Source organism: Triticum urartu, chromosome 3A, assembly GCF_056163025.1.
Source record: "Triticum urartu cultivar PI428250 chromosome 3A, HENAU_Tu73, whole genome shotgun sequence".
In the NCBI taxonomy this organism is placed as follows: Eukaryota; Viridiplantae; Streptophyta; class Magnoliopsida; order Poales; family Poaceae; genus Triticum; species Triticum urartu.
This window is the reverse complement of record NC_141875.1, coordinates 312982952-313007598: the sequence shown is the minus strand read 5'-3', so window position 1 is coordinate 313007598 and position 24647 is coordinate 312982952. Positions and strand designations below refer to the sequence as shown.

Here is a 24647-nt window from a genome sequence, read left to right as displayed (position 1 = left end):
ATGGCGCGGGATTCCATGGCCAAGGCGAAGAAGGTAGGGAAGGGCACTTCCTCCAGCTCTAGCACGACGACCGGTGGTGCGGCGGGGGATGGGATCCCGTCGCGCGTCACCGCTCGGTGGTTGGAGGAGCTGGCGGAGGAATGGTTGATCCCGCATGAAGGATGGAGCCATCCGGGTGCGAGGGAGGTCGAACCGGCGCCTCACGAGGACGAGCGCATCCTGCTCATCACCCACGTCGAGCGAGGTTTCTCGATGCCGCCCATCACTTCTTCAGGGTGTTCCTCGACTATTTTGGTGCTCAACTCCATCACCTTCCCCCCAATGCCATTATATACCTCTCGCCCTTCATCTCCCCCTATGAGAACTTCTTGGGTTTTCACCCCCACCGGGGTCTCTTCAAATATATCTTCACATGTCGATCGATGGCTGTGAAGAAAGACTCGCCGACTGGAGAGAAAACCAACGTCACCCAGCTGTGCGGGGATCTAGGCATCTAGGTTCGCGGAGGGAGATCTTTCCCTGAGCTTCGCTGACTCTGTTAAGGGGTGGACGGGCACTTGGTTCTACTGTAGGGATGTCCCCAGCGCCAGCACTCGGTCAGGCCTCCTACCGTACTCCTCGGAGAGAGTGAGAGCTCCCCCATCGCTCTCTGTGGTGAAGGAGAAGGCGGAGGTCGACATCTTGTCCATTGCTATCATTAGTGCCGTGAACGCATGCGCCAATGATACGTCTCCAACGTATCTATAATTTTTGATTGCTCCATGCTATATTATCTACTGTTTTGGGCAATGTTGGGCTTTATTATCCACTTTTATATTATTTTTGGGACTAACCTATTAACCAGAGGCCCAGCCCAGATTTGCTGTTTTATGCCTATTTAAGTGTTTTGAAGAAAAGGAATATCAGACGGAGTCGAAACGGAACGAAATCAACTAGAGAAGTTATTTTTGGAACGAAAGCCACCCGACGGACTTGGACCCCACGTCAAGGAAGGAACGAGGAAGCCACGAGGGTGGGGGCGTGCCCACCCCCCTAGGGCGCGCCCCCTGCCTCGTGGGGCCCTCGTGGCTTCCCTGACGTACTTCTTCCACCTATATATCTCCATATACCCTAAAAACATCGGTGAGCACACATAGATCGGGAGTTCCGCCACCAGAAGCCTCCGTAGCCACCGAAAACCAATCTAGACCCGTTTCGGCGCCCTGCCGGAGGGGGCAATCCCTCTCCGGTGGCCATCTTCATCAACCCGTGATCTCCATGACGAGGAGGGAGTAGTTCTCCCTCGGGGCTGAGGGTATGTACCAGTAGCTTGTGTTTGATCTCTCTCTCTCTCTCTCGTGTTCTTGAGGTGATACGATCTTGATGTATCGCGAGCCTTGCTATTATAGTTGGATCCTATGTTTCTCCTCCCCCTCTTCTCTCTTGTAATGAATTGAGTTTTCCCTTTGGAGTTATCTTATCGCATTGAGTCTTTAAAGATTTGAGAACACTTGATGTATGTCTTGCCGTGGATATCTGTGGTGACAATGGGATATCACGTGATTCACTTGATGTATGTTTTGGTGATCAACTTGCGGGTTCCGCCCATGAACCTATGCATAGGGGTTGGCACACGTTTTCATCGTGATTCTCCAGTAGAAACTTTGGGGCACTCTTTGAGTTCCTTTGTGTTGGTTGAATAGATGAATCTGAGATTGTGTGACGCATATCGTATAATCATACCCACGGATACTTGAGGTGACATTGGAGTATCTAGGTGACATTAGGGTTTTGGTTGATTTGTGTCTTAAGGTGTTATTCTAGTACGAACTCTAGGGCTGTTTGTGACACTTATAGGAATAGCCCAATGAATTGATTGGAAAGAATAACTTTGAGGTGGTTTCGTACCCTACCATAATCTCTTCGTTCGTTCTCCGCTATTAGTGACTTTGGAGTGACTCTTTGTTGCATGTTGAGGGATAGTTATGTGATCCAATTATGTTAGTATTGTTGAGGGAACTTACACTAGTGAAAGTATGAACCCTAGGCCTTGTTTCAACGCATTGCAATACCGTTTTAGCTCACTTTTATCATTAGTTACCTTGCTGTTTTTATATTTTCAGATTACAAAAACCTATATCTACCATCCATATTGCACTTCTATCGCCATCTCTTCGCCGAACTAGTGCACCTATACAATTTACCAGTGTATTGGGTGTGTTGGGGACACAAGAGACTCTTTGTTATTTGGTTGCAGGGTTGCTTGAGAGAGACCATCTTCATACTACGCCTCCCACGGATTGATAAACCTTAGGTCATCCACTTGAAGGAAATTTGCTACTGTCCTACAAACCTCTGCACTTGGAGGCCCAACAACGTCTACAAGAAGAAGGTTGTGTAGTAGACATCAAGCTCTTTTCTGGCGCCGTTGCCGGGGAGGTGAGTGCTTGAAGGTATATCTTTAGATCTTGCAATCGAGTCTTTTAGTTTCTTGTTTTATCACTAGTTTAGTTTATAAAAGAAAACTATAAAAAATGGAAATGAGTTTGTCTCATACACTTCACCTTTTTAATATCTTTCGTGAGTATGATGGAAAGGATAATTGTGCTCAAGTGCTAGAAGAAGAAATCTATAAAATGTTTGGCACTAAATATTTGAATGATGAGCATGATTGCAATGTTGTTTGTATGAATTCCTTGAATATCCATGATGCTAATGATATGCAAAGCCGCAAGCTTGGGGAAGCTATGTTTGATGAAGATGATATTTTTTGTCCCCCAAGTTTTGATGAGCAAATTTATTATGATGAAAGCATGCCTACTATATATGATGATTATTGTGATGACACGTATGCTTTAGAGAATAATGATAACAATGAAACTTGTCATCTTGATTTCAATTTTCAATCCCATGATAATTATTTTGTTGAGTTTGCTCCCATTATTATTCGTGAGAAGAATTTTGCTTATGTGGAGAGTAGTAAAATTTCTATGCTTGTAGATCATGAAAAGAAAGCTTTAGGTGCTGGTTATATTGTTGAATTCATTCATGATGCTACTGAAAATTACTATGAGGGAGAAACATATGCTTGTAGGAATTGCAATAATATCAAGTTTCCTCTCTATGTGCTTAAAGTTTTGAAGCTATGCTTGTTTTGCCTTCCTATGCTAGTTGATTATTGTTCCCATAAGTTGTTTGCTCACAAAATCCCTATGCATAGGAAGTATGTTAGACTTAAATGTGCTAGTCATATTATTCATGATGCTCTCTTTATGTTTCAATTCGTATCTTTTATGTGAGCATCATTGAAATCATCATGCCTAGCTAGGGGCTTTAAACAATAACGCTTGTTGGGAGGCAACCCAATTTTATTTTTTGTTCCTTACTTTTTGTTCCTGTTTAGTAATAAATAATTCATCTAGCCTCTGTTTAGATGTGGTTTTATGCTTTTAATTAGTGTTTGTGCCAAGTAGATGATGAGGACATCAATACCATTGTTACACCCACAGCCCCTACTGTTACATATACTGGACCAATTACTAGAGCTCGCGCACGCCAATTAAATTACCAGGTACTTTCGTTTCTTGGTAATGATTCTAATGTTCATGAGATTATGATGCTGCCTAAATTGGATACATTTGTTTTGCTTTCAAATGAAGGGCCTAGCTTGGAGAAGGATGAACATTGGAGCAAGAACACGCATGAAGTTGATGGCATGCGCAAGGGGATCAAGAACGGAGTTACAAGTGATGATTTCAGGACTTTGAAGCCGCCATAAGGAGTGCATGAAGCCATGGACGAAATATACAAGATGCCACTTCATAATATTCGTCCATAGGCTATTCTAGGTGCTGCGTCTCCTTATTAATGGGCCAGGCCCATGTAATTTCGAAATACTTAAGTATAGGCTATTTTTAGAGTCCGTATGTGTGGGAAAACAAGAGTTAGGGTTGGTTTCGGACCCCACCCTCAAGGGCCACGAAATTCCCCTCTCTTCCTCCATATATACAGCCCTTAGGGCGTCGTTTAGACTTTGGGTTTTGTTTAGATTAAAAGTTCGCCATAGCTGCAACTTCGCGTACTTCGTTTGTGTCCAACGACCAGACCAAGACGTCACAGAACCCCACCTTGATCAATAAAGCTTTCATCTTATATTCGCAATATCCAGATTGCAATCTCAGTTTCTTGCTTGTTCTTCGTTTTCTCGCAGGAAACAGGCCCTCGTGGTCAGGTTGATCGTGCTCCGGCGTGGTCAATAACCCCTCGGAAGTTGGTTTAGCGATTGCTAAGGCGCGACGTCTCGCACGTTCGTAGTCGGATCGTCAAGGTCGACTCCCACAGAAAACGATAGCCACCATCTCATCGAAACATCGGGACACCTTTGCCTCTATCAGTAGAACCTTTGGGAAGACTTGGGGAAAGTCTTGTTGATCATGCTGTCAAAAACAGAAACTTTAGCGCTCACGAGAATTGCTGCCATTTTTATTTGGAGAGTGCTATTTAGTTAATTATTTTTGCAGATGATTAATAGATAAATTCCTCAGGTCCAGCAATTTATTTGAGAATTTTATGAGTTCCAGAAGTATACGTTTGATCCAGATTACTACAGACTGTTCTGTTTTTGACAGATTCTTTTTTCATTGTGTTGTTTGCTTATTTTGATGAATCTATGGCTAGTAAAATAGTTTATAAACCATAGGGAAATTGGAATACAGTATGTTTAACACCAATATAAATAAAGAATGAGTTCATTATAGTACCTTGAAGTGGTGATTTACTTTCTTATACTAACATAGCTTACGAGTTTTCTGTTAAGTTTTGTGTTGTGAAGTTTTCAAGTTTTGGTAAAGATTCGATGGACTATGGAATAAGGAGTGGCAAGAGCCTAAGATTGGGGATGCCAAAGGCACCCCAAGGTAATATTCAAGGACAACCAAGAGCCTAAGCTTGGGGATGCCCCAGAAGGCATCCCCTCTTTCGTCTTCGTTCATCGGTAACTTTACTTGGAGCTTTTTTTTATTCACCACATGATATGTGTTTTGCTTGGAGTGTCAATTTATTTTGTTAGGATTTGCTTGCTGTTATTTAGAACAATATTTTGCATCTTTTATTTCAATAAAAGTGGCATTGATAGCCTTTACTATGCCTATGTTACAAGTATACATGTTGCTGTTTGAAAACAGAAAGTTTACCGCTGTTGCAATAATTCCCTAGAAAATTCAGAATGTGATAAAACGTTGAAAGCTGTTGCATATTAAGCTCTGATAAATTTACTACAGTGGGAATTTTCTTTCATAATTTTTGGAGCTAGGGAAGTATGGATGTTGCAGCATTCTTTACAGACTATCCTGTTTAGGCAGATTGCTGTTATGTTTGCATTGTTTGCATATGTTTGCTTCTTTAATGATTCTATTTGAGGATAGGACTATTAAATATGCAGAGACATTTAGTATGCAATGTTGAATAATAATTTTAGTGATTTGCTACAGTATAGTATGATAAGGTTTTGGCAATGGTTTATACTAACTTATCTCACGAGTCCTTGTTGAGTTTTGTGTGGATGTAGATTTTGAGATTTAGGGAGACCGTGATATGAGAGGAATTAAGGAGACACAAAATCTCAAGCTTGGGGATGCCCAAGGCATCCCAAGATAATATTTCAAGAAGTCTCAAGCATCTAAGCTTGGGGATGCCCCGGTTGGCATCCCACCTTTCTTCTTCAACAACTATCGGTTAGTTTCGGTTGATCCTAAGTTTTTGCTTCTTCACATGATGTTTGCCATTCTTAGAATGTCATTTTATTTTGCTTTGCTTGCTGTTTGAATAGAATACCAAGATCTGAAATTATTAAATCTTAGAGAGTCTTCACATAGTCACATAATTATTCGACTACTCATTGATCTTCACTTAAATCTTTCGGAGTAGTTTGTCATTTGCTCTAGTGCTTCACTTATATCTTTTAGAGCATGGTGGTAGTTTTATTTTGAAGAAATAGATGAACTCTCGTGCTTCACTTATATTATTTTGAGATTCTTAAATAGCATGGTAATTTGCTTAAAATCCTAATATGCTAGGTATACAAAAAGAATAATAAAATTCTCTTATGAGTGTGTTGAATACTATGAGAAGTTTGATACTTGATAATTGTTTTGAGATATGGAGATGGTGATATTAGAGTCATGCTAGTTGAGTAGTTGTGAATTTGAGAAATACTTGTGTTGAAGCTTGTGATTCCCCGTAGCATGCACGTATGGTGAACCATTATGTGATGAAGTCGGAGCATGATTTATTTATTGATTGTCTTCCTTATGAGTGGCGGTCGGGGACGAGCGATGGTCTTTTCCTACCAATCTATCCCCCTAGGAGAATGCGTGTAATACTTTGCTTTGATAACTTGGTAGATTTTTGCAATAAGTATATGAGTTCTTTATGACTAATGTTGAGTCCATGGATTATACACACTCTCACCCTTCCACCTTTGCTAGCCTCTCTAATACCGCGCACCTTTCGCCGGTATCATACACCCACCATATACCTTCCTCAAAACAGCCACCATACCTACCTATTATGGCATTTCCATAGCCATTCCGCGATATATTGCCATGCAACTTTCCACCGTTCCGTTATTATGACACGCTTCATCATTGTCATATTGCTTTGCATGATCATGTAGTTGACATCGTATTTGTGGCAAAGCCACCGTTCATAATTCTTTCATACATGTCACTCATGAATCATTGCACATCCCGGTACACCACCAGAGGCATTCACATAGAGTCATATTTTATTCTAAGTATCGAGTTGTAATTGTTGAGTTGTAAAAATAAAAGTGTGATGATCATCATTATTAGAGTATTGTCCCAGTGAGGAAAGGATGATGGAGACTATGATTCCCCCACAAGTCAGGATGAGACTCCGGACGAAAAAAAGAGGCCAAAGAAGCCCAAATAAAAAAAAAGAAAAGAGGCCATAAAAAAAGAGAAGGCCCCAAAATAATAATAATAAAAATAATAAAAAAATGAGAGAAAAAGAGAGAAGGGGCAATGCTACTATCCTTTTACCACACTTGTGCTTCGAAGTAGCACCATGATCTTCATAGTAGAGAGTCTCTCATGTTATCACTTTCATATACTAGTGAGAATCTTTCATTATAGAACTTGGCTTGTATATTTCAATGATGGGCTTCCTCAAATTGCCCTAGGTCTTCATGAGCAAGCAAGTTGGATGCACACCCACTTAGTTTCTTTTTGAGCTTTCATATACTTATAGCTCTAGTGCATCCGTTGCATGGCAATCCCTACTCACTCACATTGATATCTATTGATGGGCATCTCCATAGCCCGTTGATACGCCTAGTTGATGTGAGACTATCTTCTCCCTTTTTGTCTTCTCCACAACCACCATTCTATTCCACCTATAGTGCTATGTCCATGGCTCACGCTCATGTTGATAGAGGCAAAGGTGTCCCGTCTTTCGATGAGATGGTGGCTATCATTTTAGAGGAAGTCGACTTTGACGATCCGACTACGAACGTGCGAGGACGTCGTGCATTAGCAATCGCTAAACCAACTCCGAGGGGTTATTGACCACGCCGGAGCATGATCAACCTGACTACGAGGGCCTGTTTCCTGCGAGCAAACGAAGAACAAGCAAGAAACTGAGATTGCAATCTGGATATTGCGAATATAAGATGAAAGCTTTATTGATCAAGGTGGGGTTCTGTGACATCTTGGTCTGGTCGTTGGACACAAACGAAGTACGCGAAGTTGCAGCTATGGCGAACTTTTAATCTAAACAAAACCCAAAGTCTAAACGATGCCCTAAGGGCTGTATATATGGAGGAGAGAGGGGGAATTTCGTGGCCCTTGGTGGAGGGGTCCGAAACCAACCCTAACTCTTGTTTCCCCACACATACTCTAAAAACAGCCTATACTTAAGTATTTCGAAAATACATGGGCCTGGCCCAATAATAAGGTGACGCAGCACCTAAAATAGCCTCTGGACGAAATTTATGAAGTGGCATCTTGTATATTTCGTCCCATGCTTCATGCACTCATTATGGTGGCTTCAGAGTCCTGGAATCATCACTTGTAACTCTGTTCTTGTTCCCCTTGCGCATGCCATCATCTCCATGCTTGAACTTGCTCCAAGGTTCATCTTTCTTGTCCAAGCTAGGCCCTTCATTTGTAAGCAAAACAAATGTATCCAACTTAGGCAACATCATATTCACATGAACATTAGAATCGTTACCAAGAAACGAAGGTACCTGATAATTCAATTGGCGTGCGTGAGCTCTAGTAATTGGTCCAGTATGTACAGCAGCAGGGGCTGTGGGTGTAACAATGGTATTGATGTCCTCATCATCCTCCCCTTCTTGAAATGAAGTCGTCCTCGACGAAAGTTCATCGTCCTCACCAAAATAAGGCTTCAAATCTGCAATGTTAAAAGTGGGACTAACCCCAAAATCTGCTGGTAGCTCAAGTTTATATGCATTATCATTTATTTTCTCTAACACCTTAAAAGGACCATCAGCACGTGGCATTAGCTTTGATTTGCGCAAATTAGGAAATCTATCCTTACGCAAATGTAACCAAACAAGATCTCCACGTGCAAACACAACATGTTTTCTACCCTTATCTCCAGCAAGTTTATATTTAGCATTCATACGCTCAATGTTTTCCTTAGTTAACTCAGGCATTTTTAAAATCAATTCAGAACGTTCTTTAGCATCAAAATTAACCTTCTCCGAAGATGGAAGAGGCAACAAATCAATAGGTGCATGAGGTAGGAAACCATACACAATTTCAAAAGGGCACATCTTAGTAGTAGAATGCAATGAACGATTATAAGCAAATTCAATATGAGGCAAGCATTCTTCCCACATTTTCTTGTTATTCTTCAAAACAGCCCTAAGCACAGTAGACAATGTTCTATTGACTACTTTAGTTTGTCCATCAGTTTGGGGGTGACAAGTAGTACTAAAAAGCAGTTTAGTCCCCAACTTAGCCCATAAACATCTCCAAAAGTGGCTAAGAAATTTAGTATCACGATCTAAAACAATAGTATTTGGCACATCATGCAAGCGAATAATTTCACGAAAGAACAAATCAGCAACATTAACAGCATCATCGCTTTTATGACATGGTATAAAGTTTGTCATTTTCGAGAACCTATCCACGACAACAAATATGCTATCCCTCCCCTTCTTTGTTCGAGGTAAACCTAAAACAAAGTCCATAGATATATCCTCCCAAGGAACACTTGATAGAGGCAAAGGTGTCCCGTCTTTCGATGAGATGGTGGCTATCATTTTAGAGGAAGTCGACTTTGACGATCCGACTATGAACGTGCAAAGAGGAAGGCACGTCCTCGAATGAAAATAATGCCTCTTTGCACACAAAAGCATAGCAAATAGATTTGCTGAAATCTAGATCATCAATATCAGATTTTGTGGCAAGTAAACATGCACTTTTCAATTTAATTTCAGAAGCAACACTAGATGGTTTATTATTAGGTTTCATTTGTTGCTCAAATTCTTTTGCCACAATCTGATTTTCACTCTTATTTTTCTCCTGTTTTGCTTTATTAGCTCTATTAATATCATCTTTCAAAATGGATTCAGGAGTCATAGGAAGCAAAGTAATATTTTTATCCTTATGAACAAGTATACTGATTGTTTCTACCATGGTGTACAGAATTTTTATCAAATTGCCATGGTCTACCAAGTAATAAGGAACATGCTTGCATAGGTACCACATCACAATCAACATAATCAGCATATGTAGAGATACTAAAATACACACGAACAGTACGTGTTACCTTAACCTTGCCACTGTTGTTGAACCATTGGATGTAGTAAGGATGTGGATGTGGTCTTGTGGTGAGAGATAGCTTCTCCACCATCTCCATGCTAGGCAAGTTATTGCAGCTCCCTCCATCTATGATGACGCGAACAGAACGTTCCTTCACAACTCCCTTTGTATGGAACAAATTATGCTTCTGACTTTTCTCAGCTTGTGTGACCTGCACACTCAAAACACGTTGAGCAACTAAACATTCATACCTGTCAGCATCTTAAGGAGCCATGTATTGCGTCTCATGATCAGAACCATCTCCATCGTGTTCTTCACGTGTAATAAGAGCCAAAGTCTCCTCATCATAGTCACTAGCGGACTCATACCCACCATCCTCAGTAGCAATCATCACACGCTGAGATTGGCATTCTCTCGCAAAATGTCCTCTTCCCTTACAACGACGGCAAATAATATCACTTGTGTGCCCTGTTGATGCCATGGAAGAAGAAGAGCTCTGCGCAGGTCCGGTAGGTGTGCTCTTGGCAGATAGTGGTGGTTGTGCCTGCTTTCTTGTATCACGGCTAGAGGTGGCACCTGATGGAGGTGCTGGTGGAGTGGAAGTAGAGGATGCACGTGGTGTCCATGATGAAGATCGACCTGCAGAAAAGTTAGTTCGCGCCAATGCCCGTCGATCCTGCACTTCACGTTCAGCTTTACAAGCAAGATGGAATAAACGAGTGATATTAGTATACTCCTTATACTCTAGAATGGTCTGAATCTCTCTATTTAATCCACCCATAAAACGTGCAAGAATAGCTTCATTCTCCTCAACAATACCACATCTAATCATGCCAGTTTATAATTCCTGATAATATTGATAGAGGCAAAGGTGTCCCGATGTTTCGATGAGATGGTGGCTATCGTTTTCTGTGGGAGTCAACCTTGACGATCCGACTACGAACGTGCGAGACGTCGCGCCTTAGCAATCGCTAAACCAACTTCCGAGGGGTTATTGACCACGCCGGAGCACGATCAACCTGACCACGAGGGCCTGTTTCCTGCGAGCAAACGAAGAACAAGCAAGAAGCTGAGATTGCAATCTGGATATTGCGAATATAAGATGAAAGCTTTATTGATCAAGGTGGGGTTCTGTGACGTCTTGGTCTGGTCGTTGGACACAAACGAAGTACGCGAAGTTGCAGCTATGGCGAACTTTTAATCTAAACAAAACCCAAGTCTAAACGACGCCCTAAGGGCTGTATATATGGAGGAAGAGAGGGGAATTTCGTGGCCCTTGAGGGTGGGGTCCGAAACCAACCCTAACTCTTGTTTCCCCACACATACGGACTCTAAAAATAGCCTATACTTAAGTATTTCGAAATTACATGGGCCTGGCCCATTAATAAGGTGACGCAGCACCTAGAATAGCTTATGGACGAATATTATGAAGTGGCATCTTGTATATTTCGTCCAAGGCTTCATGCACTCCTTATGGCGGCTTCAAAGTCCTGAAATCATCACTTGTAACTCCGTTCTTGATCCCCTTGCGCATGCCATCAACTCCATTCGTGTTCTTGCTCCAATGTTCATCCTTCTCCAAGCTAGGACCTTCATTTGTAAGCAAAACAAATGTATCCAATTTAGGCAGCATCATAATCTCATGAACATTAGAATCATTACCAAGAAACGAAAGTACCTGGTAATTTAATTGGCGTGCGCGAGCTCTAGTAATTGGTCCAGTATATGTAACAGTAGGGGCTGTGGGTGTAACAATGGTATTGATGTCCTCATCATCCTCCCCTTCTTGAAATGAAGTCGTCCTCGACGGAAGCTCATCTTCCTCACCCAAATAAGGCTTCAAATCTGCAATGTTAAAAGTGGGACTAACCCCAAAATCTGCAGGTAGCTCAAGTTTATATGCATTATCATTTATTTTCTCTAAAACCTTAAAAGGACCATCAGCACGTGGCATTAGCTTTGATTTGCGCAGATTAGGAAATCTATCTTTACGCAAATGTAACCAAACAAGATCTCCAGGTGCAAACACAACATGTTTTCTACCCTTATCTCCAGCAATTTTACATTTAGCATTCATACGCTCAATGTTTTCCTTAGTTAACTCATGCATTTTTAAAATCAATTCAGAACGTTCTTTAGCATCAAAATTAACCTTCTCCGAAGATGGAAGAGGCAACAAATCAATAGGTGCACGAGGTAGGAAACCATACACAATTTCAAAAGGGCACATCTTAGTAGTAGAATGCAATGAACGATTATAAGCAAATTCAATATGAGGCAAGCATTCTTCCCACATTTTCTTGTTATTCTTCAAAACAGCCCTAAGCATAGTAGACAATGTTCTATTGACTACTTCAGTTTGTCCATCAGTTTGGGGGTGACAAGTAGTACTAAAAAGCAGCTTAGTCCCCAACTTAGCCCATAAACATCTCCAAAAGTGGCTAAGAAATTTAGTATCACGATCTGAAACAATAGTATTTGGCACACCATGTAAGCGAATAATTTCACGAAAGAACAAATCAGCAACATTAACAGCATCATCGCTTTTATGACATGGTATAAAGTGTGCCATTTTCGAGAACCTATCCACGACAACAAATATGCTATCCCTCCCCTTCTTTGTTCTAGGTAAACCTAAAACAAAGTCCATAGATATATCCTCCCAAGGAACACTAGGTATAGGCAAAGGCATATATAAACCATGAGGATTGAGTCGTGACTTAGCTCTTTGACATGTAGTGCAGCGAGCAACAAAACGCTCAACATCCCGTCTCATCTTTGGCCAAAAGAAATGTGTAGCAAGTATATCCTCCGTCTTCTTGACGCCAAAGTGTCCCATTAATCCTCCTCCATGCGCCTCCTGCAACAACAAAAGACGAACGGAGCTAGCTGGAATGCATAGCTTGTTAGCACGAAACACAAATCCATCGTTAAGAACGAACTTGTTCCAAGTTCTCCCTTCCTTACAATTCTGCAATACATCTTTAAATTCAGCATCATTAACATATTGATCCTTGATGGTCTCCAAACCAAATATTTTAAAGTCAAGTTGTGAAAGCATAGTATAACGACGAGACAAGGCATCAGCAATAACATTTTCTTTACCCTTCTTGTGTTTAATGACATAAGGGAAAGTCTCAATGAATTCAACCCATTTAGCATGTCTACGGTTCAGTTTTGCTTGACTTTTAATGTGTTTCAAAGATTCATGATCAGAATGTATAACAAATTCCTTGGGCCATAAATAATGTTGCCATGTTTCTAAGGTCCGAACAAGAGCATATAATTCTTTATCATAAGTAGAATAGTTCAGACTAGGCCCACTCAATTTTTCAGAAAAGTATGCAACAGGTTTTCCATCTTGTAATAACACACCTCCTAATCCAATTCCACTAGCATCACATTCAAGCTCAAAAGTCTTATTGAAATTAGGAAGTTGGAGTAAAGGAGCATGTGTTAACTTATCTTTCAATACCGTGAAGGCTTCTTCCTGTGCGGTACCCCAAACAAAAGGTACATCCTTCTTTGTAAGCTCGTTGAGAGGTGCAGCAATGGTGCTGAAATCTCTCACAAAACGCCTATAGAAACCAGCGAGGCCAAGGAAACTCCTCACTTGTGTGACCGTTTTGGGCTGCGGCCAACTCTCAATAGCTTCAATCTTGGCTTTATCAACTTCAATTCCCTGTGGAGTAACAACATAGCCAAGAAAAGATACTCGGTCGGTGCAAAAGGTGCACTTTCCAAGATTACCAAACAAACGTGCATCACGTAGAGCAATAAAAACAGCACGTAAATGTTCCAAATGGTCCTCCAAAGATTTGCTATAAATCAATATGTCATCAAAGTAAACTACCACAAATCGTCCAATGAAGGCACGTAAAACTTCGTTCATTAACCTCATGAAAGTACTAGGTGCATTAGTTAACCCAAAAGGCATGACTAACCACTCATATAATCCAAACTTAGTTTTAAATGCTGTTTTCCATTCATCTCCCAATTTCATACGAATTTGATGGTAACCACTACGCAAATCAACTTTGGAGAATATTGTAGAGCCACTCAATTCATCAAGCATATCATCTAGCCTAGGAATAGGATGACGATAACGAATAGTAATATTATTAATGCCTCTACAATCAACGCACATACGCGACGTACCATCCTTTTTCGGCACTAAAATGATAGGAACAGCACAAGGACTAAGGGATTCGCGTATATAACCTTTATCGAGCAGTTCTTGTACTTGACGCATAATCTCCTTCGTCTCCTCTGGATTGGTACGGTATGGTGCACGGTTGGGTAATGATGCACCGGGAATTAAGTCAATTTGATGCTCAATCCCGCGAATAGGTGGTAATCCCGGTGGCACGTCTTGTGGAAAGACGTCGGCGAACTCCTGCAAAATGTTAGTGACAGCAGGAGGCAAAGAGGAAGGCGCGTCCTCGAATGAAAATAATGCCTCTTTGCACACAAAAGCATAGCAAACAGATTTGCTAAAATCTAGATCATCAATATCAGATTTGGTGGCAAGTAAACATGCACTTTTCAATTTAATTTCAGAAGCAACACTAGATTGTTTATTATTATTAGGCTGCATTTGTTGCTCAAATTCTTTTGCCACAATCTGATTTTCACTCTTAGTTTTCTCCTGTTTTGCTTTATTAGCTCTATTAATATCATCTTTCAAAATGGAATCAGGAGTCATAGGAAGCAAAGTAATATTTTTATCCTTATGAACAAGAGTATACTGATTGTTTCTACCATGGTGAATAGAATTTTTATCAAATTGCCATGGTCTACCAAGTAATAAGGAACATGCTTGCATAGGTACCACATCACAATCAACATAATCAGCATATGTAGAGATACTAAAATGCACACGAACAGTACGTGTTACCTTAACCTTGCCGCTGTTGTTGAACCATTGGATGTAGTAAGGATGTGGATGTGGTCTTGTGGTGAGAGATAGCTTCTCCACCATCTCGATGCTAGCCAAGTTGTTGCAACTCCCTCCATCTATGATCACGCGAACAGAACGTTCCTTCACAACTCCCTTTGTATGGAACAAATTATGCCTCTGATTTTGCTCAGCTTGTGTAACCTGCACACTCAAAACACGTTGAGCAACTAAACATTCATACCTGTCAGCATCTTCAGGAGCCATGTATTGCGTCTCATGATCAGAATCGTCTCCACCGTGTTCGTCACGTGTAATAAGAGCCAAAGTCTCCTCATCATAGTCACTAGCGGACTCATACCCACCATCCTCAGTAACAATCATCACACGCTTAGATGGGCATTCTCTCGCATAATGACCTCCACCCTTGCAACGTCGACAAATAATATCATGTGTCTGCCCTGTTGATGCCATGGATGAAGAAGAGCTCTTTGCAGGCCCAGAAGGTGTGCTCTTGGCAGATAGTGGTGATTGTGCCTGCTTTATTGTATCACGGTTGGAGGTGGCAGCCGACGGAGGCGCCGGTGAAGCAGAACGTGTGGAAGTAGATGATGCACGTGGTGTCCATGAAGAAGGTCGACCTGCAGAAAAGTTAGTCCGCGCCAATGCCTGTCGATCCTGCACTTCACGTTCAGCTTTACAAGCAAGATGGAATAAACGAGTGATATTAGTATACTCCTTATACTCTAGAATCGTCTGAATCTCTCTATTTAATCCACCCATAAAACGTGCAAGCATAGCTTCATTCTCCTCAACAATACCACATCTAATCATGCCAGTTTGTAATTCCTGATAATATTCTTCTACAGAATTTTTTCCCTGTCTTAAGCGCTGCAATTTTTGAAGTAATTCACGTTGATAATATGGTGGAACCCAACGAGTACGCATAGCAGTTTTCAAAGCAGCCCAAGTAGCAGGAATGGGATATAATCTACAATGCTCAGACCACCAAACACATGCAAAACTAGTGAATGCACAAACAGCAGCAGGAACACGTCTCTCCTCGGGATATTGTAAACATGTAAATCGTTGTTCAGTTTCTAACTCCCAAGTAAGATATATATCAGGAACATATCTACCCTCAAATGGTGGAATATTCAATTTTAGTTTAGGGAGATGGTCATGATCTCGTACTTGAGGGTGAGCCCTACCATTGCCATTATTTGCATGTGGACGACCTGATGGTTGCTGTGCTGGTGGTGGCACGTAGTTCTGATTTTGATCAACCTCATCCTCGTAATCGCCAGCAAAATCATCCTCCTCCGCATCAGCGGCAGGAGCCACAGAAGTAGCAACAGCAGCACCAACAGTTTGGCCAGGTGCAAGAGGGAGACGGCTCGCTCGGCGGAGGGCTGTTTCACGATGTGTAGGTAGTCGTCGTTGTTGTTGTTGTAGAGGTGCGTTAGGTGCAGCCGGTGGTGGTGGTGGAAGACGCGCGAGCAATTCATTAAACCTGTCATCGAGCTTTGTTTCGAACGTCTTCTCCATGTCATCTATCTTCTCCATGGCCTCTTCAAATCTGTTTAGCACATCCTGCACCTGTCCATTCATCATTTGCTGAAATTTATCATGCAACTCCTGATTCGTCATGTTCTCCCAGTCAGTCTCGTCGGCTTGTGATCCTGCCATGGTTAGCAACAATAGAAAACACACAAGAATATGATCCTATAGAATACTAACAAGAGGTGGTGGTGGCGGGTGTCACAAATCCGTCAAGCAAATCTCAAATTCTTACCAGTTCTTACCCAGCAGCAGGCGGTGATCGGCAACCGTTGTAGTCAAAACTCTCAAAAGCTTGGATAGAGCGATTGCCAGGGAGAGTCAAACGCACGACGTAGAGGTATGTGGAGCTGGGAAGGCTTATAGTATGGTAGCAAAAAGGGTCAGCAATAATCAATTCAGAGATGCAAAGTTGAATAAACGCTCAACGACGGTACTGTGCTGGTCCTAGGCTAGACCGTGCTAGAGACGCGAGCCTAGAACACTAACAAAATCACGGCGCTGCACGTAAATAAGGGAAAAGCACACTCTGGAACTTTTTTTTTTCGCTTTTTTTTTTGCGCTCCTCTTTTTTTTTTTGCGCTCCTCTTTTTTTTTTGCGCTCCTCTTTTTTTTTTGCGAAAAATTACTATAATGGCGAGTGTCTCAAAACTCTTCCCTCGTCAAACTGATAGTATGGGCACGAAAAAAAATTTTCCACTTTTTTTTTCGGAAATCAGGGCAGCGACGACGAAAAAGTGCGACAAAAAATCACTATGATGGCACGTGGCTCAAAAGACTCAGAAAAGCCTAAAAATAGGATAGGGAAAAAAAAATTTTGCCCGAGAAAATTTTGGCCTAAAAACTGCCCGGGGGTCTCCAGACTCTTTTTTTTTTCCGAGACCTACGCAGGCAAGGAAACACGAATCGGAATTGAGATTTATCTCAAGAACAAACCTAATATGAGAAGAACTCGGATTGGTGGTGGATATATGGTTGTGGTATATGGCAGCGGTGGTGGTATATGGTAGCGGTGGTGGTATGTGGTATATGGATAAGGATTCAGAGCGGTGGCGGATAAGCAAAAGTGGTAGATGGGCGATGATGATGGTGCGGCGGCGGCGTGACAACTTATGACCAGAACTCGAAACTCTAAAAGACTAGACTCTAAGACCAGCAACTTGACACGACGATGCAACCGCAAATTCAACAAAGCAAAAACCCTAAAAAGATTATGCAAAGGCTCAGATTGGTTCGGATATGATGAACTAACCCTAATTTTTTTGTGGCTTTTTCGTGGACTGTAGGTATGAAGAACAGACTCGATCTAATCTACGAAAAACTGTAAAATCTCACCGAGCAACATGGAAATCTGATACCACTTGATAGAGGCAAAGGTGTCCCGATGTTTCGATGAGATGGTGGCTATCGTTTTCTGTGGGAGTCAACCTTGACGATCCGACTACGAACGTGCGAGACGTCGCGCCTTAGCAATCGCTAAACCAACTTCCGAGGGGTTATTGACCACGCCGGAGCACGATCAACCTGACCACGAGGGCCTGTTTCCTGCGAGCAAACGAAGAACAAGCAAGAAGCTGAGATTGCAATCTGGATATTGCGAATATAAGATGAAAAGCTTTATTGATCAAGGTGGGGTTCTGTGACGTCTTGGTCTGGTCGTTGGACACAAACGAAGTACGCGAAGTTGCAGCTATGGCGAACTTTTAATCTAAACAAAACCCAAGTCTAAACGACGCCCTAAGGGCTGTATATATGGAGGAAGAGAGGGGAATTTCGTGGCCCTTGAGGGTGGGGTCCGAAACCAACCCTAACTCTTGTTTCCCCACACATACGGACTCTAAAAATAGCCTATACTTAAAGTATTTCGAAATTACATGGGCCTGGCCCATTAATAAGGTGACGCAGCACCTAGAATAGCTTATGGACGAATATTATGAAGTGGCATCTTGTATATTTCGTCCAAGGCTTCATGCACTCCTTATGGCGGCTTCAAAGTCCTGAAATCATCACTTGTAACTCCGTTCTTGATCCCCTTGCGCATGCCATCAACTCCATTCGTGTTCTTGCTCCAATGTTCATCCTTCTCCAAGCTAGGACCTTCATTTGTAAGCAAAACAAATGTATCCAATTTAGGCAGCATCATAATCTCATGAACATTAGAATCATTACCAAGAAACGAAAGTACCTGGTAATTTAATTGGCGTGCGCGAGCTCTAGTAATTGGTCCAGTATATGTAACAGTAGGGGCTGTGGGTGTAACAATGGTATTGATGTCCTCATCAAATATTCTTCTACAAAATTTTTTCCTTGTCTTAAGCGCTGCAATTTTTGAAGTAATTCACGTTGATAATATGGTGGAACCCAACGAGTACGCATAGCAGTTTTCAAAGCAGCCTAAGTAGCTGGAATAGGATATAATCTACAATGTTCAGACCACCAAACACATGCAAAGCTAGTGAAAGCACAAACAGCAGCAGGAACACGTCTCTCCTCAGGATATTGTAAACATGTAAATCGTTGTTCAGTTTCTAACTCCCAAGTAAGATATATATCAGGAACATATCTACCCTCAAATGGTGGAATATTCAATTTTAGTTTAGGGAGATGGTCATGATCTCGTACCTGAGGGTGAGCCCTACCATTGCCATTATTTGCATGTGGACGACCTGGTGGTTGCGGTGCTGGTGGTGGCACGTAGTTCTGATTTTGATCAACCTCATCCTCGTAATCTCCCGCAAAATCCTCCTCCTCCGCATCAGCAGTAGGAGCCACAGAAGTATCAACAGCAGCACCAACAGTTTGGCCAGGTGAAAGAGGGAGACGGCTTGCTCGGCGGAGGGCTGTTTCGCGATGTGGAGGTTGTTGTTGTTGTTGTTGTTGTAGAGGTGCGTTAGGTGCAGCCGGTGGTGGTGGTGGAAGACGCGCGGGCAATTCATTAAACCTGTTATCGAGCTTTGTTTCGAACGTCTTCTCCATGCCATCGATCTTCTCCATGGCCTCTTCAAATCTGTTTAGCACATCTTGCACCTGTCCACTCATCATTTGCTGAAATTTATCATGCAACTCCTTATTCGTCATGTTCTCCCAGTCAGTCTCGTCGTCTTGTGATCCTGCCATGGTTAGCAACAATAGAAACACACAAGAATATGATCCTACAGAATACTAACAAGAGGTGGTGGTGGTGTCACAAATCCGTCAAGCAAATCTCAAATTCTTACCAGTTCTTACCCAGCAGCAGGCGGTGATTGGCAACCATCATAGTCAAAACTCTCAAAGCTTGGATAGAGCGATTACCAGGGAGAGTCAAACGCACGACATAGATGTATGTGGAGCTGGGAAGGCTTATAATATGGTAGCAAAAAGGGTCAGCAATAATCAATTCAGAGATGCAAAGTTGAATAAACGCTCAACGACGGTATTGTGCTGGTCCTAGGCTAGACCGTGCTAGAGACGCGAGCCTAGAACACTAACAAAATCACGGCACTGCACGTAAACAAAGGAGGAGCACGCTCTGATTTTTTTCACTTTTTTTTGCACTTTTTTCCTCTTTTTTTTTGCTCCGCAACAATTTTTTTTAAAAAAGTCTACAAATGGTCTAAAAACTGCCTAGCCAGAATTTTCCAGACTTAGTTTTTTTTGAGTTTGGAACTATTTTTCTTTTGCGGGTGGCTCGAAAGTTGGGGAGTCCTACTCTGTCACGACTCGGAGTATCGCGTGATCTGGAACTCGAAAACAAAGCAACAAATAATGGAATCGGACTAGGACTGGTGGCGGAGATGAATCTGGTGGAATCTCGGATTGGTGGCGGCGATGAATCTGGTGGAAATCGGACTGGTGGCGGATTTATATTGCAGGTGGACTCAGATTGGCGTGATGGCAGCGGATATGTGGTGGCGTATATGGACTCGAATTGGTGGTGAATATGTGGTGGTGAATATGGCAGCGACGATGAAGTTGGTGTGGTGGTGGTATATGGCAGCAACGATGATGATGAGGTGGTGATATATGGCAGCGGCGACGTGACAACCTATGAACAGAACTCGAAACTCTAAAGGACTAGACGCTAAGACCAGCAACTTGACACGACGATGCAACCGCAAATTCAACAAAGCAAATACAGAAAAGATTATGCAAAGGCTCAGATTGGTTCGGATAGGATGAACTAACCCTAATTTTTTTTGGCTTTTTCGTGGACTATAGGTACGAAGAACAGACTCAATCTAAACTATGAAAAACTGCAAAATCTCACCGAGCAACCTGGAAATCTGATACCACTTGATAGAGGCAAAGGTGTCTCGTCTTTCTATGAGATGGTGGCTATCATTTTAGAGGAAGTCGACTTTGACGATCTGACTATGAACGTGCGAGGACGTCGCGCCTTAGCAATCGCTAAACCAACTCCGAGGGGTTATTGACCACGCCGGAGCACGATCAACCTGACCACGAGGGCCTGTTTCCTGCGAGCAAATGAAGAACAAGCAAGAAACTGAGATTGCAATATGGATATTGCAAATATAAGATGAAAGCTTTATTGATCAAGGTGGGGTTCTGTGACGTCTTGGTCTGGTCGTTGGACACAAACGAAGTATGCGAAGTTGCAGCTATGGTGAACTTTTAATCTAAACAAAACCCAAAGTCTAAACGATGCCCTAAGGGCTGTATATATGGAGGAGAGAGGGGGAATCTCGTGGACCTTGGTGGAGGGGTCCAAAACCAACCCTAACTCTTGTTTTCCCACACATACGGACTCTAAAAACAACCTATACTTAAGTATTTCGAAAATACATGGGCCTGGCCCAATAATAAGGTGACGCAACACCTAGAATAGCCTCTGGACGAAATTTATGAAGTGGCATCTTGTATATTTCGTCCCATGCTTCATGCACTCATTATGGTGGCTTCAGAGTCCTGGAATCATCACTTGTAACTCCGTTCTTGTTCCCCTTGCGCATGCCATCATCTCCATGCTTGAACTTGCTCCAAGGTTCATCTTTCTTGTCCAAGCTAGGCCCTTCATTTGTAAGCAAAACAAATGTATCCAACTTAGGCAGCATCATATTCACATGAACATTAGAATCGTTACCAAGAAACGAAAGTACCTGATAATTCAATTGGCGTGCGCGAGCTCTAGTAATTGGTCCAGTATGTACAGCAGCAGGGGCTGTGGGTGTAACAATGGTATTGATGTCCTCATCACATGTATTGCGTGAAGATTGAAAAAGTTTTGAAAAAGTTAGAGTATGAAACAATTGCTTGGCTTGTCATCGGGGTTGTGCATGATTTAAATATTTTGTGTGGTGAAGATAGAGCATAGCGAGACTATATGATTTTGTAGGGATAACTTTCTTTAGCCATGTTATTTTGAGAAGACATAATTGCTTAGTTAGTATGCTTGAAGTATTACTAGTTTTATGTTAATATGAACTTTTGTCTTGAATCTTTCGGATCTGAATATTCATATCACAAGTAAGAAGAATTACATTGAAATTATGCCAACTAGCATTCCACATCAAAAATTATCTTTTTTATCATTTACCTACTCGAGGACGAGCAGGAATTAAGCTTGGGGATGCTTGATACGTCTCCGACGTATCTATAATTTTTGATTGCTCCATGCTACATTATCTACTGTTTTGGGAAATATTGGGCTTTATTATCCAATTTTATATTATTTTTGGGACTAACCTATTAACCGGAGGCCCAGCCCAGATTTGCTGTTTTATGCCTATTTCAGTGTTTTGAAGAAAAGGAATATCAGACGGAGTCGAAACGGAACGAAATCAACTAGAGAAGTTATTTTTGGAACGAAAGCCACCCGATGGACTTGGACCCCACGTCAAGGAAGGAACGAGGAAGCCACGAGGGTGGGGGGCACGCCCACCCCCTAGGGCGCGCCCTCTGCCTCGTGGGGCCCCGTGGCTCCCCTGACGTACTTCTTCCGCCTATATATCTCCATATACCCTAAAAACATCGGTGAGCACAATAGATCGGGAGTTCCGCCGCCAGAAGCCTCCGTAGCCACCGAAAACAAATCTAGACTCGTTCCGGCGCCCTGCTGGAGGGGGCAATCCCTCTCCGGTGGCCATCTCATCATCCCGGTGCTCTCCATGACGAGGAGGGAGTAGTTCTCCCTCGGGGCTGAGGGTATGTACCAGTAGCTATGTGTTTGATCTCTCTCTCTCTCTCTCTCTCTCTCTCTCTCGTGTTCTTGAGGTGATACGATCTTGATGTATCGCGAGCTTTGCTATTATAGTTGGATCCTATGTTTCTCCTCCCACTCTTCTCTCTTGTAATGAATTGAGTTTTCCCTTTGGAGTTATCTTATCGGATTGAGTCTTTAAAGATTTGAGAACACTTGATGTATGTCTTGCCGTGGATATCTGTGGTGACAATGGGATATCACGTGATTCACTTGATGTATGTTTTGGTGATCAACTTGCGGGTTCCGCCCATGAACCTATGCATAGGGTTGGCACACGTTTTCGTCGTGATTCTCCGGTAGAAACTTTGGGGCACTCTTTGATGTCCTTTGTGTTGGTTGAATAGATGAATCTAAGATTGTGTGACGCATATCGTATAATCATACCCACGGATACTTGAGGTGACACTGGAGTATCTAGCTGACATTAGGGTTTTGGTTGATTTGTGTCTTAAGGTGTTATTCTAGTACGAACTCTAGGGCTGTTTGTGACACTTATAGGAATAGCCCAACGGATTGATTGGAAAGAATAACTTAGAGGTGGTTTCGTACCCTACCATAATCTCTTCATTCGTTCTCCGCTATTAGTGACTTTGGAGTGACTCTTTGTTGCATGTTGAGGGATAATTATGTGATCCAATTATGTTAGTATTGTTGAGGGAACTTACACTAGTGAAAGTATGAACCCTAGGCCTTATTTCCTAGCATTTCAATACCGTTTACGCTCACTTTTATCACTTGCTACCTTGCTGTTTTTATTATTTCAGATTACAAATACCATTATCTACTATCCATATACCACTTGTTTCACCATCTCTTCGCCGAACTAGTGCACCTATACAACTTACCATTGTATTGGGTGTGTTGGGGACACAAGAGACTCTTTGTTATTTGGTTGCAGGGTTGCTTGAGAGAGACCATCTTCATCCTACTCCTCCTACGGATTGATAAACCTTAGGTCATCCACTTGAGGGAAATTTGCTACTGTCCTACAAACCTCTGCACTTGGAGGCCCAACAACGTCTATAAGAATAAGGTTGTGTAGTAGACATCAGCCAACAGAATGGACTTGCTGGAGGCGTTTCTCACTCGGCGGATCCAGCCGCTACAGGCCAAGGTCCATCTGATGTGGATGTATGAGGGGCCGAGTGATCCCACTCGAGTGCATCCTGAGGAGCTTGCCGGGACGGACGTGGGGGCCAAGATCAAAGCCATCACCTGCGCCCGAGACAACTCGAGGGGGACAAGGAGGGTGCCTCCATATTCCAAAGACTTGCAGCCCCTAGAGGTATGTACGTGATGCTCAATTGGTCCATGCATGAGTCGTTTCACGTGTATCTGACTTTAGCAGCTGTGATGAATTTATCCTTCATGATTTCCTGAAGATGATATCCAAGATCCCAGTGGTGGACTATTCGCTCGAAGACGTGATGAGTAACACTGAGCAACGATATTTGGAGGAATCCGATGACGACGAGAGCGATGATGAGGAGGAGAGTGATGAGGAGGAGAGCTCTGAGGAGGGAGAAGAGGCAGAGTCCTATTCGTCCTATGAGGCTCCCAAGGAGCCCTATTCCAAGGCGTTACATGACCCCAAGGGGAAGGCGAGTGTGGCTCAGCAACCGACTATTTCTGCTCGAGCGACTCAGAGCTCGAAGCATGCTCGTGCCGAGGCTGAGAGCTCAATGGAGAAGCAGTCGAAGTTGCCCAAGCAGATCTCCTCCGAGCCTCAAAAGGTCACGGTGCCTCGGATCAAGGTAGCGGTGCCCGTGGCCTCGACATGAGTGCTCTAGAGCCAATCCCTTGTGTACTTTTGTGCTGGTTCAGTTACTGATTGGGTGTTCTCTGACTTCCGTAGCAATGACACCTCGACGACTTCAGCGGACCCGCACACCCGCAAGTCAGGCCTGAATGACACTGACGCGACGGACACTGCCACCTCCAAAGGTACGCTACGTCGACTAATTTGGATGGTCAGGCATTCTCCAACAAAATTCTAATGATCACCTTGTTTTGTAAATTCGTGTAGCTCCACCTGAGGTCATCTAGTTGGTCGATGATGAGAGGGCTGACCCGCCTGTCGGTGTCAAAACCGGCGGATCTCGGGTAGGGGGTCCCGAACTGTGCGTCTAAGGCAGATGGTAACAGGAGGCAGGGGACACGATGTTTACCCAGGTTCGGGCCCCCTTGATGGAGGTAA

General features: G+C 42.7%; 1 protein-coding gene across 1 annotated transcript; it reads left to right on the top strand.

Moving 5' to 3' along the window:
* Window positions 1–24231, top strand: LOC147979558 (uncharacterized). The gene is made up of 5 exons (XM_087515264.1): window positions 1–275; window positions 498–700; window positions 10320–10328; window positions 23503–23735; window positions 23821–24231. Exons 1-5 carry the CDS (start codon window positions 1–3, stop codon window positions 24229–24231), a joined length of 1131 nt encoding a protein of 376 aa, XP_087371390.1.
* Window positions 24232–24647: the final 416 nt, after the last annotated feature.

Coding starts and splice junctions, on each gene's coding strand:
- LOC147979558 (XM_087515264.1), top strand. CDS start 1: ATGGCGCGGGATTCCATGGCCAAGGCGAAGAAGGTAGGGAAGGGCACT. Junction 276..497: donor CCGCCCATCACTTCTTCAGG/GTGTTCCTCGAC, acceptor CTAGGCATCTAG/GTTCGCGGAGGGAGATCTTT. Junction 23,736..23,820: donor AAGACTTGCAGCCCCTAGAG/GTATGTACGTGA, acceptor TTTATCCTTCAT/GATTTCCTGAAGATGATATC.